The following is a 15,219-nucleotide window of genomic DNA, read 5'->3' as shown; positions in this document are numbered from 1 at the left end:
AGGGAATGCTATTTCCTACTGCATTTCTGAATTAATTTGGGGTCAAGTGCAAGGATTTATCTCTTGACCTCTGAACGTACATTTAAACTAGTCGTCTTGTCCATATAAGTTGTCACGTGACATATAACAAGAGTCAAATGACACACACCTGATAAAATGGCAGGGATACAAATATTAGGAGCATATTCATTCTTCAAAAGTTTTCTGCTTCCACAATTCTTGGAAAACTTTGGTACTGGGTCTGTTGCAGTCTGTCGCAAGATAGCCATTGACTTCAAATGGCCTTCAAAAAGGCTTAGTCTTTTATCAAATGTCTTCAGTCAGCAAACCAAATAATGAAACGGAATCATTTTATTTCTTTCCTTTTTCTTCCTCATTAAATGTAGTTTTCGACAGTTTGCCTCCTGCACGCTACAAAGAGACAATAAGCACTATACTTGGGTGGATCCAGCAGTCAGAAACTAAACTCTCCACGCCTCAGGTTGCTGTTGCTGAATATGAAATTATGGAGCAGAGACTCAGGGAGCTCAAGGTGAGTGGTCAGGCTATGGGAATGAATAGCTCAAGTGAAAAGTTTACAGGAACAGAATGCAAACTTGTCATGAGTTTGCTGAAGCATAAGGACTCTTAAGTGAATTATACCTATTTGGGTTTTAGCCAAGGGCTTCAGGAGACAATGAATACTGACTTATATCAGTTCCTGACATTAAAGGACTGAAAGTGTTTCTCACCACTGAAACCAGTGTTATAAGATATTGAACAATTTAAGGAAAAGCCTTTGTTTGTCCCTATGACACATAAAATATACCTTTGACAACAGCTCTGGTAGTTAAGTATAGACTTAGCTCATTTCTTTTTCCAGTGTTGACATGGAAATGAATGTGATTTGCAAAATACAGCATGAGCTTTGTCAGATTTTGTGTCGGATTTACAAGCAGACACAAATGCGGAACGAGTTTTGCCAATGTGTACAAACCTTGCCTGCATTTCAATGTTTGACATTGTTATACTATCAGATGCCTAATGAGCATGTTGTTTGATGCAACTAGTAATGTACATGCAGAAATGAAAAGTAGAATATAGAAAAAAAATATTTGGGCTAAGAATTGCTAAGTTTTGAGAAGTTGTTATCAAAAACTTTAAATCATATAAGCATTTCTAAGTTTATTATTTTTTCTATGCACAGTGTGATTATTTTGAAAGTGCAATCATTAGGGCTGTAGTAAATTCCTGTCTCAGATTAAGGAAGTGTAGGTGACTCACCTCTGTTAACGAGTATCAACATCTCTGGTTATATTTTTCAATTCAACTAAAATATCTGCTTCCTAGTTTGTGTGAGAAAACCAATTCCAAATTACTTAGTAGAATATGTCATTAGATGTTGCAGCAAAGGTGACCTAGATTTTTAGTTTTGAGCACTTTCTTCAGCCATCTCACTTATGTCTGTGAAACAAAGAGAATTGCCCGACACATGAATCAGGATACTTATTTGTTCCTTTCTCATAGGCTTTACAAAATTCACTGCAAGAGCAGCAAAAAGGCCTGAACTATCTCAGCACAACTGTGGAAGACCTGTCTAGGAAAGCCCCTGCAGAAGTCAGCCAAAGATGCCGAACAGAGACTGAGGTGATCTTTGGTCAGTGGAAGAAATTGTCAGCGCAGTTGGTAGAACATTGCCAGAAAATAGAGGATCTTATGACCAAACTCCAGCGATTCCAGGTTAACCAATATTTTTCAGTCTCAACTACTTTGTGGTGTCTTGTGGCTGTAAGACTAGTATACACTGCATTTATGCATATCAAGAAAGTAACACCAAAGTGAAATATCAAAACAGTAGTTAAAATATATTAAAATATTTGCTTGATTTTAGTGGGTCCAAGATTTTACTTTGAATTCTGATTTTGTGGCTGTTTCTGTCTATGTTGTTTTAATAGTGAAACTTAACTTTCATTTCAGTGAAATCGCTACTAATATTCTACTTTTGTAGAATATTACATATTAGAATATTAGAATATTCTACTTTTGTAGAATATTAGTATTCAGTGTAGCTGAAGTACTTTTTCATACAGCTGAAGTAGCTGTAACCATTTTTACTTTAATAGATTCTCTTACATGCTTAAAGTAATTTGTAGTATGCTAATCTCTTGGCAGCAGTTGTCAGAAGGCAGAAGTATATATGACACAATTGTGTGAATTTCAGATATTTAGAATGACAACAATGAAAGCGTACATTCTTTCCTTCGTGAGGTTCTCCTATTTATACATATTTATAAATCACATGTATCAGCATTACATGGGATGTCTGTGAGTTAGATGTTATAAGATTTAAAATAAATACATTTTAAACATATTCCTGTTCTATTTCTATATAATTTCAAGGGTCAGGTTTCAGAGGCATTCAGATCAGCCAATGAGAAAAATGGAGAAAGTATTTTTATAATTCTTTATGTTTTTCCCTTGTCACACTGATACAAATCAACATTTGCACACTCATGGGGGAATATCACAAAGAAAATTCTGAAGGTTGAGGTCCTGCAGCCATGGTCATAGATCTGTTCTCACAGTGTGTTTCTTCTCAGTATTGTCTCTCTCTGTACTTGGGTTTGGTTTGCTGGTACTAGAAAGCTATACATTATTAGCTCCATGTTGTGAATTATAATACAATAGCATATGAGATGTAATTGTTATTTTCAGTTTATGTCAATAGAGTTATCTGGTCAGGAATAAATTTTCTAAGTATTCTTACATTTCTGCTTTTACAGAGGTAAAAAAACTTTTTAGAGAGGAAAAAAAAATACTTATTCTTTTGTTACTCTTTGTAAGTTTTCAGATGAGCAAAATGGACCAAAAGAGGAAAAAAAAAAAATTATCAGTACCATTTATAATTTAGCTGCTGAAATGCCACATAGATCTAAATTGTAACTTTGGCTCCCTCATTACATTTCTGACATTTGAAGCTGGCCATGAAATGAAGTTTAATGGTATGTTGAGATAACCTTGGCCAGCAGCCAGAAGACCCAGCTGCTCTCTCACTCAGTGTCCTCTGCAGGAAAGAAGAGAGAAAATAAGATGGAAAAGCTCTTGGATTGAGATAAAGACAGGGAGATTGCTCACCAGTTACCATCACGCACAAAACGGGCACAACTCTTGCTTTACTCTTGTCTCCTCTCCCACCAAAGGGAGCAGGTAGATGGGGAATAAGAGTTGTGGTCAGTCCACAACAGCTTCTCCCTGCTGCTCCTTCTTCCTCACTCTTTTTCCTTGCTTCCTCTTATGGGCTGCAGTCCTCTGGGAAATATCTGCTTCTATGTGGGACTCTGCATGGGCTGCAGTTTCCTTTAGGGCACATCAACTGTTCCAGTGTGGGATCCTCCATGAGATGCAGGGTGTATATCATGGTGTTCACCATAGGCTCCAGCAGCTGGAGCACCTCTTCTCCCTACTTCTTCACTCATCTTGGTGTCTGCGCAGCTGTTTCTCACTTTTTTTTCCTCTCTCCTCCTTTGCCCCTCTGGCATTGTTGCCCTTTCTTAACTATATCATCACAGAGGTGTCAGCAGCTGACCATGGGATCAGCTGTGCACTGTGATGGGTCCACTGCAGGTAACCAGAACTGGCTGTGTCCAACACAGAGCAGCAGCTGGCCTCTCTTCACAGAGGCCACCTTGCTGCATAAATCCAATATAAACAGGAAATCTGGACAGGGGCTTTGTCAATAGTATATTGAAATATTTGCAATTGCACAAAATGGAGCGATACAAATTTTCAGGATAGAGGTTTAGAGACTCCTCCGCTGCTCTTAAAAGGAGAAAGTCCTGAACATCATGACCATGCTTGTAAAGCATGTATTTTTAAAGCTATGTGAACTATTGTTGCATAAAAATTTTAGCCTTTATATTTATAGATGAAGTCACTGTAGTGAATTGTTAATATAAAAGGGGTTTTTTTTTTCAACTCCTTGAATGATGTATCTTCCAGACGATTGTTTTGGCTGTTGCAGTTTATGGAGTGTGTCAGCACAGGATGCAGTGAAATCAGTTTCAATAAATAAAATGCATTTACAGTTTGTTTCAGAATGCAAGTCATACATTCAATCTTCATTGGTAGCTGGAGACATTCCTTTTTAATTAAATCCCATCAGATCTATATTTTGCAGCAGTAATGAACTATACTTAAAGTATTCCTATAGAAGTATTAAAGTTTCATCATGAAACATGATTCTGAACTGTTTTCACTGACTGATAATGGAATGTGCAGTGGACACTTCAACAGTGTTTTGGTAATTGTCATTCTGAAGTATACTGACAATTTCTGTATGATTATTTTTATTAATTCCTTTTCCATGTCAGCCTGTTGTTATTAAATATTACAAGCATTAGGAAAATGTTTCCTTTGATTATCTGCCTAGTAATAGCTGCTAAAGCATTTTTGTAAACATTTTAGGGTACAGTCTGTATTCTAATAAACCCTTTTTTGTGCTTTAATTCAACTTTGCATGCTGCATATATCAATAATGTACTTCACTGTCAATGCAAACAGTTTGATGACAAGTGCTTATAATTTGCATTTCAGATTTTTGCCATTTATTATGTTTATTTTAACATGTGCATCTAATTGTTTACCTAAGGTGGCATTTAGAAGTAATTTTAAGTGACATTTAAAAAATCTTATTCTACTTCTCAAAGTATTAAATTTTAATCTATGTAATGTTGCCTGGGACTGGTAGCATTCCCTCTTTTCAAGCACTTGATGTTCAGCATTTTTATTAATCGTAAGAGTTAATCAAAGACCATGAAAAGCAAATTACTGATTACAAATATTCTAGTGCTAGAAACAGTAACTGAGAATCAGTCTCTGAAATGACTCAGGATCATGATATGATTTTAGTTTCTGAAGTTAATCTGTTTCATTTGTGACATTTTTTTCATTCTGAGTAGTAAGGGAATTTTTCTGTGTTATGTTCTAGTAGAGAATTAGAGCATGCAACTTCCAAAAGGGGCCTGAAATTTAAATTGAAACATGGAAGAATTTGATAGGTGCGCCTAAATTAATTGCCAAATATGAGTAGTCTGAAGCCCATACAAAGAACCAATGGACGCATATGCAGCATCTAAACACAAATATTATCTAGAGAGCCATAAATTTGCCCACTTGAAGATACATTAAACTTGGGCAGAAATAGTCACATTGCAAGCTGAAGAGTCAGTGACAGTCCCAAATAAAATTGCTTTTGCTTGTTGGCTGTGTTTGTATTTTTCAAAGAGTTCAATAATCTTAAAATTACACTGTGAGGAGTTTTAGTTGTAGTGCCAGGATGAATTACACTATTGCCAGTCAGGCTCTGTGCAATGCAATAAAATGCTTTTTAATAAACAGAATGACACTAAAACACTGAAGAAGTGGATGGCTGAAGTGGATGTTTTTCTGAAGGAAGAGTGGCCTGCCCTTGGTGATTCAGAAGCACTGGAAAAGCAACTTGAGCAATGCACAGTGAGTACTGGCAATTAGTCAACTCGTCTCTATCAGCCTGGCTTATACAGAAGTTACACAAATTATTACTGTTCCTAGAAATAAATCAATTTTGTAAGGAAGTTGTCTTGTGCAATCTATTTGAGCCACCTGCATTTTCTGGGATTCAAGGAAATTATTATAAAATGGAAGGTATACCATGAATGTATCATTATATTTTTATAGCAGGAGGAAAACATCAGAAAGGATACTTGCATCACATGTGTTAATAGCCTCTTTATTCACTTTGTTGAGTTTACAAATGTTCTATATTTATTCATTAGAAACTCTGTAATCTCTGTGAGACCTTTCTTTGTGTCTGTTATTCACACACGATTTACAAGTTTTTCTGACTGCAGCGAAAGAACTTGCAGGTATTGTTGGCAATATCCATTTTTATTTTTTTTTTCACTAAATTTACAAGTTCCAGGATTTTGTCCCAGCAGAGTTTTAAAGCTTCATGAAGTATTGATAATTCCATTACAAGCTTTACAAATTATTCTGCCTGTCCCAAAAGAGTGTGTAAGTGCAGTAAAGTTTGTAACCCGTGATAGTCCCTGTCTCTATGTTCAGTGGAATTTACAAGGTCTGTACCTGTTCTGGCAGGATGTCTAAATATTATGAGACATACATATTGATCTTACAGAGCTATGAGCTCAGACTTCCTCTCTTACACCTTATTTAAATAAAAGTGATTATAAATTATACAAGACAATTCTTACCTCTACAGAGTAGTAAATTACAAGTAACTCCTTTAAAATCTGTCACTTGTTATTATTAAGGGTTTGCACAAATATTAGCTGTTACTGTCAAATATATAATAAAGCTACCAAAATCTTCATCATCTTTCATGTATTTACACTGCCAGCCTTTTCTACTGTGTAGGAAGCCGAGATAACATCTATAGCACTGAAGAAGGCCTTAGGAAATAAATTTGGAAGTGGCAGTTTAGAACTACCTCAAGGCTTAAATAATATTCAACCACAAGTACAGTTCTAATAACTAGACATAACCAGAAAATATCACCATTCAGACCATTTTAGGAAGTCATCAGGTGAATTACCAACCCAAGGGTAATGCTGGCACAGTTAATAAGGGGAATTCGCAGACAATTTTCCACCTTTATGATGGGATGCTCATTTGCAAATATGAATAAAAGACCCAGGCATTGTAATAGATAAAATAAATGTAATATAACACTATACATGTGTGTATATAGATTATATACATAACATTTAGAACTTTATATTATATGTTTTTGCAAATGAATTTTGTCTGGTATAGAATAGCTTGCTGCATTAAAACAGTTCATTTATTTTCACAGTTAAGTCTGTAAACTCTGCTTATTTGTCTAGAGATCTGGACCAAAGATATGTCAGAATGTCATGTAGACACATTTAATAAGGATAGTGAAAATCTGTGTGAATGTTGCTTGCCTAATCTTCTGCTATTCCTTCAGGCCTTAGTTAATGATATCCAGACAATCCAGCCGAGTTTGAACAGTGTTAATGAGGTTGGGAAGAAAATGAAGAGTGAAGCAGAGCCAGAATTTGCTTCCAGAATAGAGAAAGAACTAAAGGAGCTAAATGTTCAATGGGAACACATTTGCCAACAGGTATCAAGCCTCCCACTGTGAATGGTTTATTTTAAATTAGTAATCAGACTTATTGGCAGAATTTGTCCTTCTATGCATATTGAGCAGAAATGAAACTAAATTTAGACATATGTGCTTGACATTAAATTTCTGTTTTAGGAATTTTATTTAGCATGTAGCAATATATGTAATGTACATACCTTTATATTATAATACAATATCTTACTCTTTTTATAAAAAAGCTATATATTAATGCCTTAGATCTTAACAGCAATGTTACTCATGGCTCCTGCAAAACTGGCTGTCTGAAGGTTGTACACAGGCATTTGCCAAAAAAATGAAGTTCTGTATTTAGTCTGTTAAATTTTATTTTGTGTCATCATACTTGTATGGCATTACTCCAGATGAAATAAGATCCTTAAGTAGTGAAGAATTCAGAATTCAATAACTTGGAAATAAGAGTATATAAACGTATGCATGTGTGTAAATTAGTGTCCAGTGGTTATACGAATTTGAGACAATGGGGCATAACAGAAAATGACAATTCTTTTATTTTAATTAAAGACATTCTTAATAAATATTTCAGATTAAGGAAGCTAAAAATTACTGTTATCTCATTGATGACATTGAGATTCTCATTGTTTATGACAGTTCAAAGAAAACGTCTTTCACGTTGTATTATTTTTACTATTTTCCCCTAGCTCATGCTGTTGTCCATTTTTTAACGTCTTTGCATAAAAGTAAAGCCACTATTTTTCAAAGTGGTCTGTTCTAAATTTATTGTTCTTCACTTTACATGTGGAAAATAGCCTCACATATTTTTCTTATAAACGTAGTTACTGAAAAAGTTGATCTTTGAAATCTGTAAGGCATTTAATTGATCCAGTCTAGTAGTCTTTCCCCTTCTACTAAGGTGGATTTTTAATCGCTTATTTTTTGTAATATTAATAAATCAGATATCTTTTCACTTCACTGCCAGAAATATCAAGTAATGCCTTATAAGTTTAGAAGTCTGTTTAGAAGTCTCTCTTCCCTGAAAATCTCCCTGTAATAGTTCTATTCAATACACTGCACAAATTATTACTGCTGAATGGGCATTTCTAACACAACTTCTTCAGTAATACCTGTTAAAACTAATAAGTAGTAAATATAAGAATACGTTTTGTCTGCAAGGTTTTCTTGAAAGGATTTGGGGAAATCAGCTTTTTGATATGCATGCAGTTAGTAGGACTGACAGCTAACAACTGGCATTGAGATACTCTATTCAAATTATGAGAGATTCCTCTCTTTTCTGGTTTTACGACTGAGGAAAAGGAAATTTTGCAGGGCCACATATGTTCTGCTTTTGTACTTGTTGAACATCATCTTTTTTGTTACTCTGTTAGTTTGGTAGAACATCATCTGTGTTTAATAGCCAGTCTTCAAGGGTGGGTAGTGAAACCAGTTGCAGTCAGAAATAACAAACATTAAGACACAGTTCCTCTTGACGCTACCGAAAATAACGCTTACTGAAGTAGCATCACAGTGCAGGACATCGGAGTGATCAGCTCTGCATACACAATTTTGAAAAATAACACCAGTGCAAGTAGTTGTTTTTGTTGGAACTTCTTTATACCATTGAATGGTAGCCCAGCCCATGGCTCAGTCAGTTATGGACAATTTTAATAAGTTGATGCAGAGTTCATAGAATCATGCAGTCACAGAATGGTTTGGGGTTGAAGGGACCTAAAGATGATCTAGTTCTATAAATAAGCTATATAACATGTTATATGAACCCTATATAGTCATTGGCAAAGGATTTAACAAAGCTATATTTCCCTTTAAGGTAAGTAGTTTCTTCCAGTAAGACATTTCTTTTTTTACTTATCTCTCTTTAGGATATACATCTTTCTGAGAGATTCATTAACAAATTTATCAGTAAAACAAAGATATGTATATTGCTTTATTCTCTAACAAGTTGCATTCAGACTGGTTAGAAGGTTATCTGACTTGGCAGCTCAAAAGCCTCCGGTTTTACCCTTGGGTGCATTTTCAAGATGATAGAATCATAAAATGGTTTGGTCCGGAAGGGACCTTAAAGATCATCTGGTTCCACCCCACCCACCCCCGCCGTGGGTAGGGACACCTCCCACAGACCAGGCTGCTCAAGGTGTCATCCACAGCTTCCCTGGGCCCTCATCATGAAGAATTTCTTCCTAATGTCTGATCCAAATCTTTCCCCTTCCAATGCAAAGCCATTCCTCCTCATCCTATCACTATATGTTCTTGTAAATATCTCCCCAGAGCTTTCTCTTCTCCAGGCTGAATAACCCCAACTCTCTCAGCCTGTCTTCATAGCACAGGTGCTCCAGCCCTAATTATAGGAATATTGCAAACTCATTGTGTACAGCAGTGACTCACTAGAAGGATGTATACACATGTAATACTTTCTGAATTACCTATTATTAATATCTATTTAATTACTTGTTAACGTCTGCCTAATGACAGCAATGTTCTTAGTATGGGATTTAATTTGGGTCTTTTCAGGATAAAATATTGTCAAGTTGGTAGAGTAGCCTTGCTTCAAGTATTATGTAATGTTTTCTTTCTTAAAGGCCTATGCTAAGAAGGCAGCATTAAAAGGTGGTTTGGATAAGACCGTGAGTCTCAGAAAAGATTTGTCGGAAATGCATGAATGGATAACACAAGCTGAGGAAGAATATCTGGAAAGAGATTTTGAGTATAAAACCCCTGATGAATTACAGAGAGCTGTTGAGGAACTGAAGGTAAAACATTAATTCCTCAAGCTGTGTTTAGAGTTCCTTTTAAAGTTTTTGGTGTAAAGAAGGTTTACTCTTTCATTTAGAAAGGTGTTATTTGAGATCAACTTGTTAAATTTAAAGAAGTAGGTGGCTTGAAGTAATTTCTATTTGGAATGTGTTGCAAGATATTTAATCTTTCACAATACTGCATCGCTTTTTTTTTTTCCTCTGTGAGTTATCGACTACTTGATTTTGGTGCATCTTCAACATTCTTTTACTTAAGCAATAATTTCTAAGAATTAGGGGTTAGAGCAGTTAACTGATAGAGTGAAATCATTTTATGTATTCTTTATGAATTAAAGAGAGGAAAAAAGATTTAGTAGTTTTGGGTGTGTGTTGGTATGTATTAAGTATGCATATTTTACTTTATTTCTTTAATATAGCAATATAAGAACAGTATGTTTTGTCTTAAATAAATAATGTTTTTTCTATGTGGAATGAGTATGGCCTTTGGGCAAAAAAACACTGATTTGTGATATATGCTTAAATACACTGTTACTCAGCCACTGGATGGGGATTTGATTTTTGTTTTATAGGTGAATTGTTTGGCCTGTACTATTTAGGAAATCAGATTATATGGCTTCGCAATCTATCAACAACTGATAATGTTTTTGTTTATTGACAGAAATTACTTGATGCAAATAAGAACATATAAAATATATGGAAACAGATTGAATACATTTTATTAATTGTAAATGAGACTAATGTATCAAAAGTAAATATCTGCTCTAGAGATAGTCTTTTTTATTAATTAAATAACAAAACTCAAATTTATACATTGCACTATATGATAAAATAGGCTAAATGTATAGTTTTAGATAGCTTTTCTAGTGAATTTAGGTGGATTTTCTAGTGAATATTCTGAATTTCCAGCTGCAGTAGAGGGATATTCAAACTGACACTCTGACCTACTCAAATAATTAGATCATTTGTCATGTATCCCTTCATCTGCTCCTGATGGTGCTTTTCCCTGAAGACTTGCAGCCACCTCTCCTGTCACACAACAGGCAAAACCTGGTCCAGAACTCTCTTTTCATCCCACAGCCCACTTCTTCCCATTTCTAGGAAAAAGGAAAGCCATAGGCAACCTAGTAACCTTTGGTAATGACAGCCTGATCCAAATTACTCTGGGTTGTGGATTTCCTCAGACTCAGAGAGAAAGAAAGTTGTTAGCAACAGCATTTCATTGTAATGTCTTTGGGTCGGGAAATTCTCATCTTAAATTGCTGTAAAGACCAATGCTGTAAAGAACTGGTGGTTCTATATATACCATCAGTCTGCTTTCAGTAATGATATGACTCCAGTCATAGACACTATCCCATTGTAAGCTGTGAGAAGAAACAATGCTAGATACTGCTTTCTTATTAATGAGACAACATAACATGGCAGGGAGAGTAGCAAAAGGTGGAAGAGGAAGGGTGGGAAAAGGACTGATCAGCTGTTTTGGTTACATAGGCTGCAAAAGGTGTCAAGTTGGTAGTACCATATCAGTTACATAAGATTTGTTCATTATTGGATTTAATTCATCATCCATTTGTGGTTCTGTGTCCGTCAGTCCTTTGTTTCCTGTGTCTGTCCTTTGTTAAACATCTGTGCCTAGGATCATAAGACAGAAAGTGCTGTTTGCGAGAACGCTCCCTTTTCACTTTCTCCTCTTCATTTTAGGTTGCTGTTCACTGGTGGTGAATAATGTCACTGATTTTTCTTTCTCTGTAAAGTGAGAGAATGAAATCAACATTAATGCTCTGATGACAGTGTAAAATATGGAGAAAATTTTCTTCTCAATTTCTCTTTAAATGCAAGTTAATAACAGTGGCGAGGAGAGAGAAATTGAGAAGAAATATTTTCCTTTTTTCTGTCTTATTGCTTTTCATTGAAAATTTTTATCTGGGTACATGAATTTGTAAGACAAGATTTTTTTTTGCCATACATTGTTCATCAGGTATTATTGCAAAGATATTTGGAGCATTTCTTGGAAAAGAAAAATACTGAAGTGTTTTACTACTCTGAGAACTCCAGAAAGCTAAATAGTTCTGAGAAGATGTTAGATAGCATTGAGTATCTTGTATTGGCAACAAAATGACTAAAATAGTTTTTTGGGTGCATTCATGATTATGTCAGTTTGAGAATTAAATGGCTCTTGAGAGTTTTTTTTGTTGTGGTAGTGTTGTTTTAGTTTTTCCCGTGGCAGAATTCTGCCAGGGAGAATTCTAACAGAGTTATTAGAAATTGGTGTCCTTTCTAAACCAGGACCACAATTTTTTTTTGGTTTGGTTTGTTTTTTTGTTTTTCTGTTTTTCAGAGAGCAAAGGAAGAAGCCATGCAGAAAGAAGTGAAAGTGAAGCTTATTACTGATTCTGTGAATAATTTTATAGCAAAGGCTCCACCTGCAGCTCATGAGGCTTTGAAAAAGGAGCTCGATGATCTAATTACCAGCTACCAGAGACTCTGCAGCAGATTGAATGGAAAATGCAAAACTTTGGAGGTTGGATGTGTTGTCAGTTATTGTATTTATAGCCTTTCTAACTGCAGAAGCAAGGTATAGAGCAAAGATACATTATCACATGGGATCATGAGTAGCCCGAAGCCATCATCTCTTTAGGAACCATATACCAAATATCATAGAATCACTAGGTTGGAAAGGACCCACTGAATCATCGAGTCCAACCATTCCTAACAATCCCTAAACCATGCCCCTCAGCACCTCATCCACCTGTCCTTTAAACACCTCCAGGGAAGGTGACTCCACCACCTCCCTGGGCAGCCTGTTCCAGTGCCCAATGACCCTTTCCGTGAAAATTTTTTTCCTGATGTCCAGCCTGAACCTCCCCTGGTGGAGCTTGAGGCCATTCCCCCTTGTCCGGTCCCCTGTCACCTGGGAGAAGAGGCCAGCTCCCTCCTCTCCACAGCCTCCTTTCAGGTAGTTGTAGAGAGCAATAAGGTCTCCCCTCAGCCTCCTCTTCTCCAGGCCAAACATGGTATGAGCCATATACCTAAATCTTTTGAGAATCGTATATGCTGGAGAGTTAAATTAAAAGAGAAGCCTCAGATGTAGCTTTTAGTGATGGGAACAGCAGTGGCTGCTCAGGGTTTTCATCCCTCTTCAGCTTAAGCCAAGCATCTGTCTTATGTGATACTCCTGTGATGGTGTTTTCACCAGCTTCTCTAGGCTCCTTTTTTCCATGGCTAAATATTTTGATCAAATGGCCCTGAAACTGAACAGGTGGTGTTATCGTAGCATGGAAACAGCACTAGCAAGCTGGCAGAGTCTCATACATTTTAAACTGACCCTGCCATTTTGGCCAACTCCATTACAGATTCTCACTGTAGGATTGTTTGCATATTATTCAGTGGTCACAGTGTAGTAGGTATGATTTTTTGTTGTGAACTGATTTGCACCAGCTAACTTCATACAGCACAATTATATGCCTAGGTAAAATTAATGTCCTCTAAATTTCATTGTGGAAAACTACGCACTATAACCATCAGATATCAACCATGTTGTTTTGGGGATGAAGCACACAAAGTTTTCAAAGTTTTAATAAGTAAATTTAGCTGTGAGATTTGTAGTCTCTGAAAACATTTTTTTTTCGCTTTATCAGGAGGTATGGGCATGTTGGCGTGAATTATTGTCATATCTGGATGCAGAAAATAAGTGGTTGAATGAGATTGAACTGAAACTCAAGGCAACCGAAAATATCCAGGGAGGTGCAGAAGAGATTTCTGAGTCTCTAGATGTAAGTGCTGACTTATAACATGTAGTGATAAACTGTAAATTGCATTACATTCAAAACAAACTATGAAATAACATTACATGAGCAACATGCAGAATATTTGGAAAGTTCTATATTCTCAATTAATTTAACAAATTAGGTTTTGAATTCAAATCCACCTAAGTAAAACAGAGTAATTAAATATTTTATGCCTGATATTGTAGACAATTGGTGACAGTAAAATATATGTTCTTAAAAAACATGATCTCACTTAAGCCAGTCAAAAAAATGTTGAAGACTTCAGAGAGAGCAAGCTTTCATCCTGGCACTGTGGCTCTGTTTATTATTACTTAATTTTTATTCATGGAACCTTTCAAATTTGTACACATGAAGTTAACACTCTTAGCAGATCAAAATACAAAACATTACACTGATAATGCATTTTTGCTGTTGTGCTTCATCCATTCAAATAATCAGTTTTTTTATTTGTAAGTACACAAATACTCCCACTGAACTCACTGGAGATAGTCTGTTTGTAAAATCAAATCCTCCATTTCTTGCTTTGCAAAAAATCTTTCTTTTCAGTAATCAGTAGAACACAACATCTATTGTAAGATGTGGGACAGATATTTTTATCTTTTTTCGTACTTTTATTATGTATAAAGTACGAAGTTTCTAATTTATATTTTTTAAGAGGAATTGATTGCCCTGTAGAATCTTACTTGCAGAAAGGAAAACAAACTACCTTTTTCACTTCGTTTCAGTCCTTGGAACGTTTAATGAGACATCCAGAAGATAATCGCAATCAGATTCGGGAATTAGCTCAGACTTTAACTGATGGTGGAATCTTGGATGAATTGATCAATGAGAAACTTGAGAAGTTTAATACTCGATGGGAAGAACTTCAGCAGGAGGTATGTTTAATTAAAAAGGTTTTTTCCAAAAAAAAAAAAAAAAACTATTTTAGAAGTGGATGGTTTACATAGGCATAGTGGGTTAACTCTGGTATGTCGCAAAGCATCATATAGCTGCTTGCTTACTCCCAATGTCTCCGGGTCCAATAAGGGAGAGAATTGGAAAGGCAAAAGTGAGAATCGAGCTTGTGGATCGAGATAAAGGCAATTTATTAAGTGAAATTAGAAAAGGAAAAAAACAAGTGATGCAAAACCAGTCAGTCACCATGAAGAATCTAATGCCCAGCCAGTCCCTGAGCAACGGTAATCTTGGAAAAACTTCCTACTCCAGCCACCTTCTATTGCTGAGCATGACTCTGTGTGGTACAGAATATCTCTGGTCATTTCAGGTCCACTGTCCTGACCATGTCCCTTCCCAGCCTCTTGCCCAACCCCAACCTATTCCCTGGGATGGGCAGAGTGAGAAAAAAGGCCTTGGCACTGTACAAGCACTGCTCAACAATAGCTAAGACATCCCTGTGTTATCAACAGCATTTCCCACATCACTGTCCTGGAGAAAGTGGCTGCTCATGGCTTGGACAGGTGTACTCTTCACTGAGTAAAAAATTGGCTGGTTGCCCAGAAGAACCTGGACTGGAGAGGCTGGATTGATGGGCTGAGGCCAACTGTATGGGGTTCAACAAGGCTAA

General features: G+C 36.1%; 1 protein-coding gene across 10 annotated transcripts in view; it reads left to right on the top strand.

Annotated features, from left to right (window-relative positions):
- DMD (dystrophin) overlaps nt 1-15,219 on the top strand; it is a 1,193,355-nt gene that overhangs the window by 525,578 nt on the left and 652,558 nt on the right. For all 10 annotated transcript variants that reach the window (XM_054050408.1, XM_054050369.1, XM_054050393.1 and 7 more), the window contains 8 exons: nt 387-532; nt 1,507-1,719; nt 5,377-5,490; nt 6,968-7,123; nt 9,697-9,867; nt 12,206-12,388; nt 13,506-13,640; nt 14,381-14,530. In XM_054050408.1, the coding sequence (XP_053906383.1) occupies nt 387-532; nt 1,507-1,719; nt 5,377-5,490; nt 6,968-7,123; nt 9,697-9,867; nt 12,206-12,388; nt 13,506-13,640; nt 14,381-14,530 (1,268 nt within the window). The remainder of the gene's footprint in view (nt 1-386; nt 533-1,506; nt 1,720-5,376; nt 5,491-6,967; nt 7,124-9,696; nt 9,868-12,205; nt 12,389-13,505; nt 13,641-14,380; nt 14,531-15,219) is intronic.

The sequence above is a fragment of the Cuculus canorus genome, chromosome 1 (genome assembly GCF_017976375.1).
Source record: "Cuculus canorus isolate bCucCan1 chromosome 1, bCucCan1.pri, whole genome shotgun sequence".
NCBI classification, from domain to species: domain Eukaryota; kingdom Metazoa; phylum Chordata; class Aves; order Cuculiformes; family Cuculidae; genus Cuculus; species Cuculus canorus.
The sequence above is the reverse complement of the archived record's forward strand: the minus strand, read 5'-3'. Positions and strand labels throughout refer to the sequence as shown.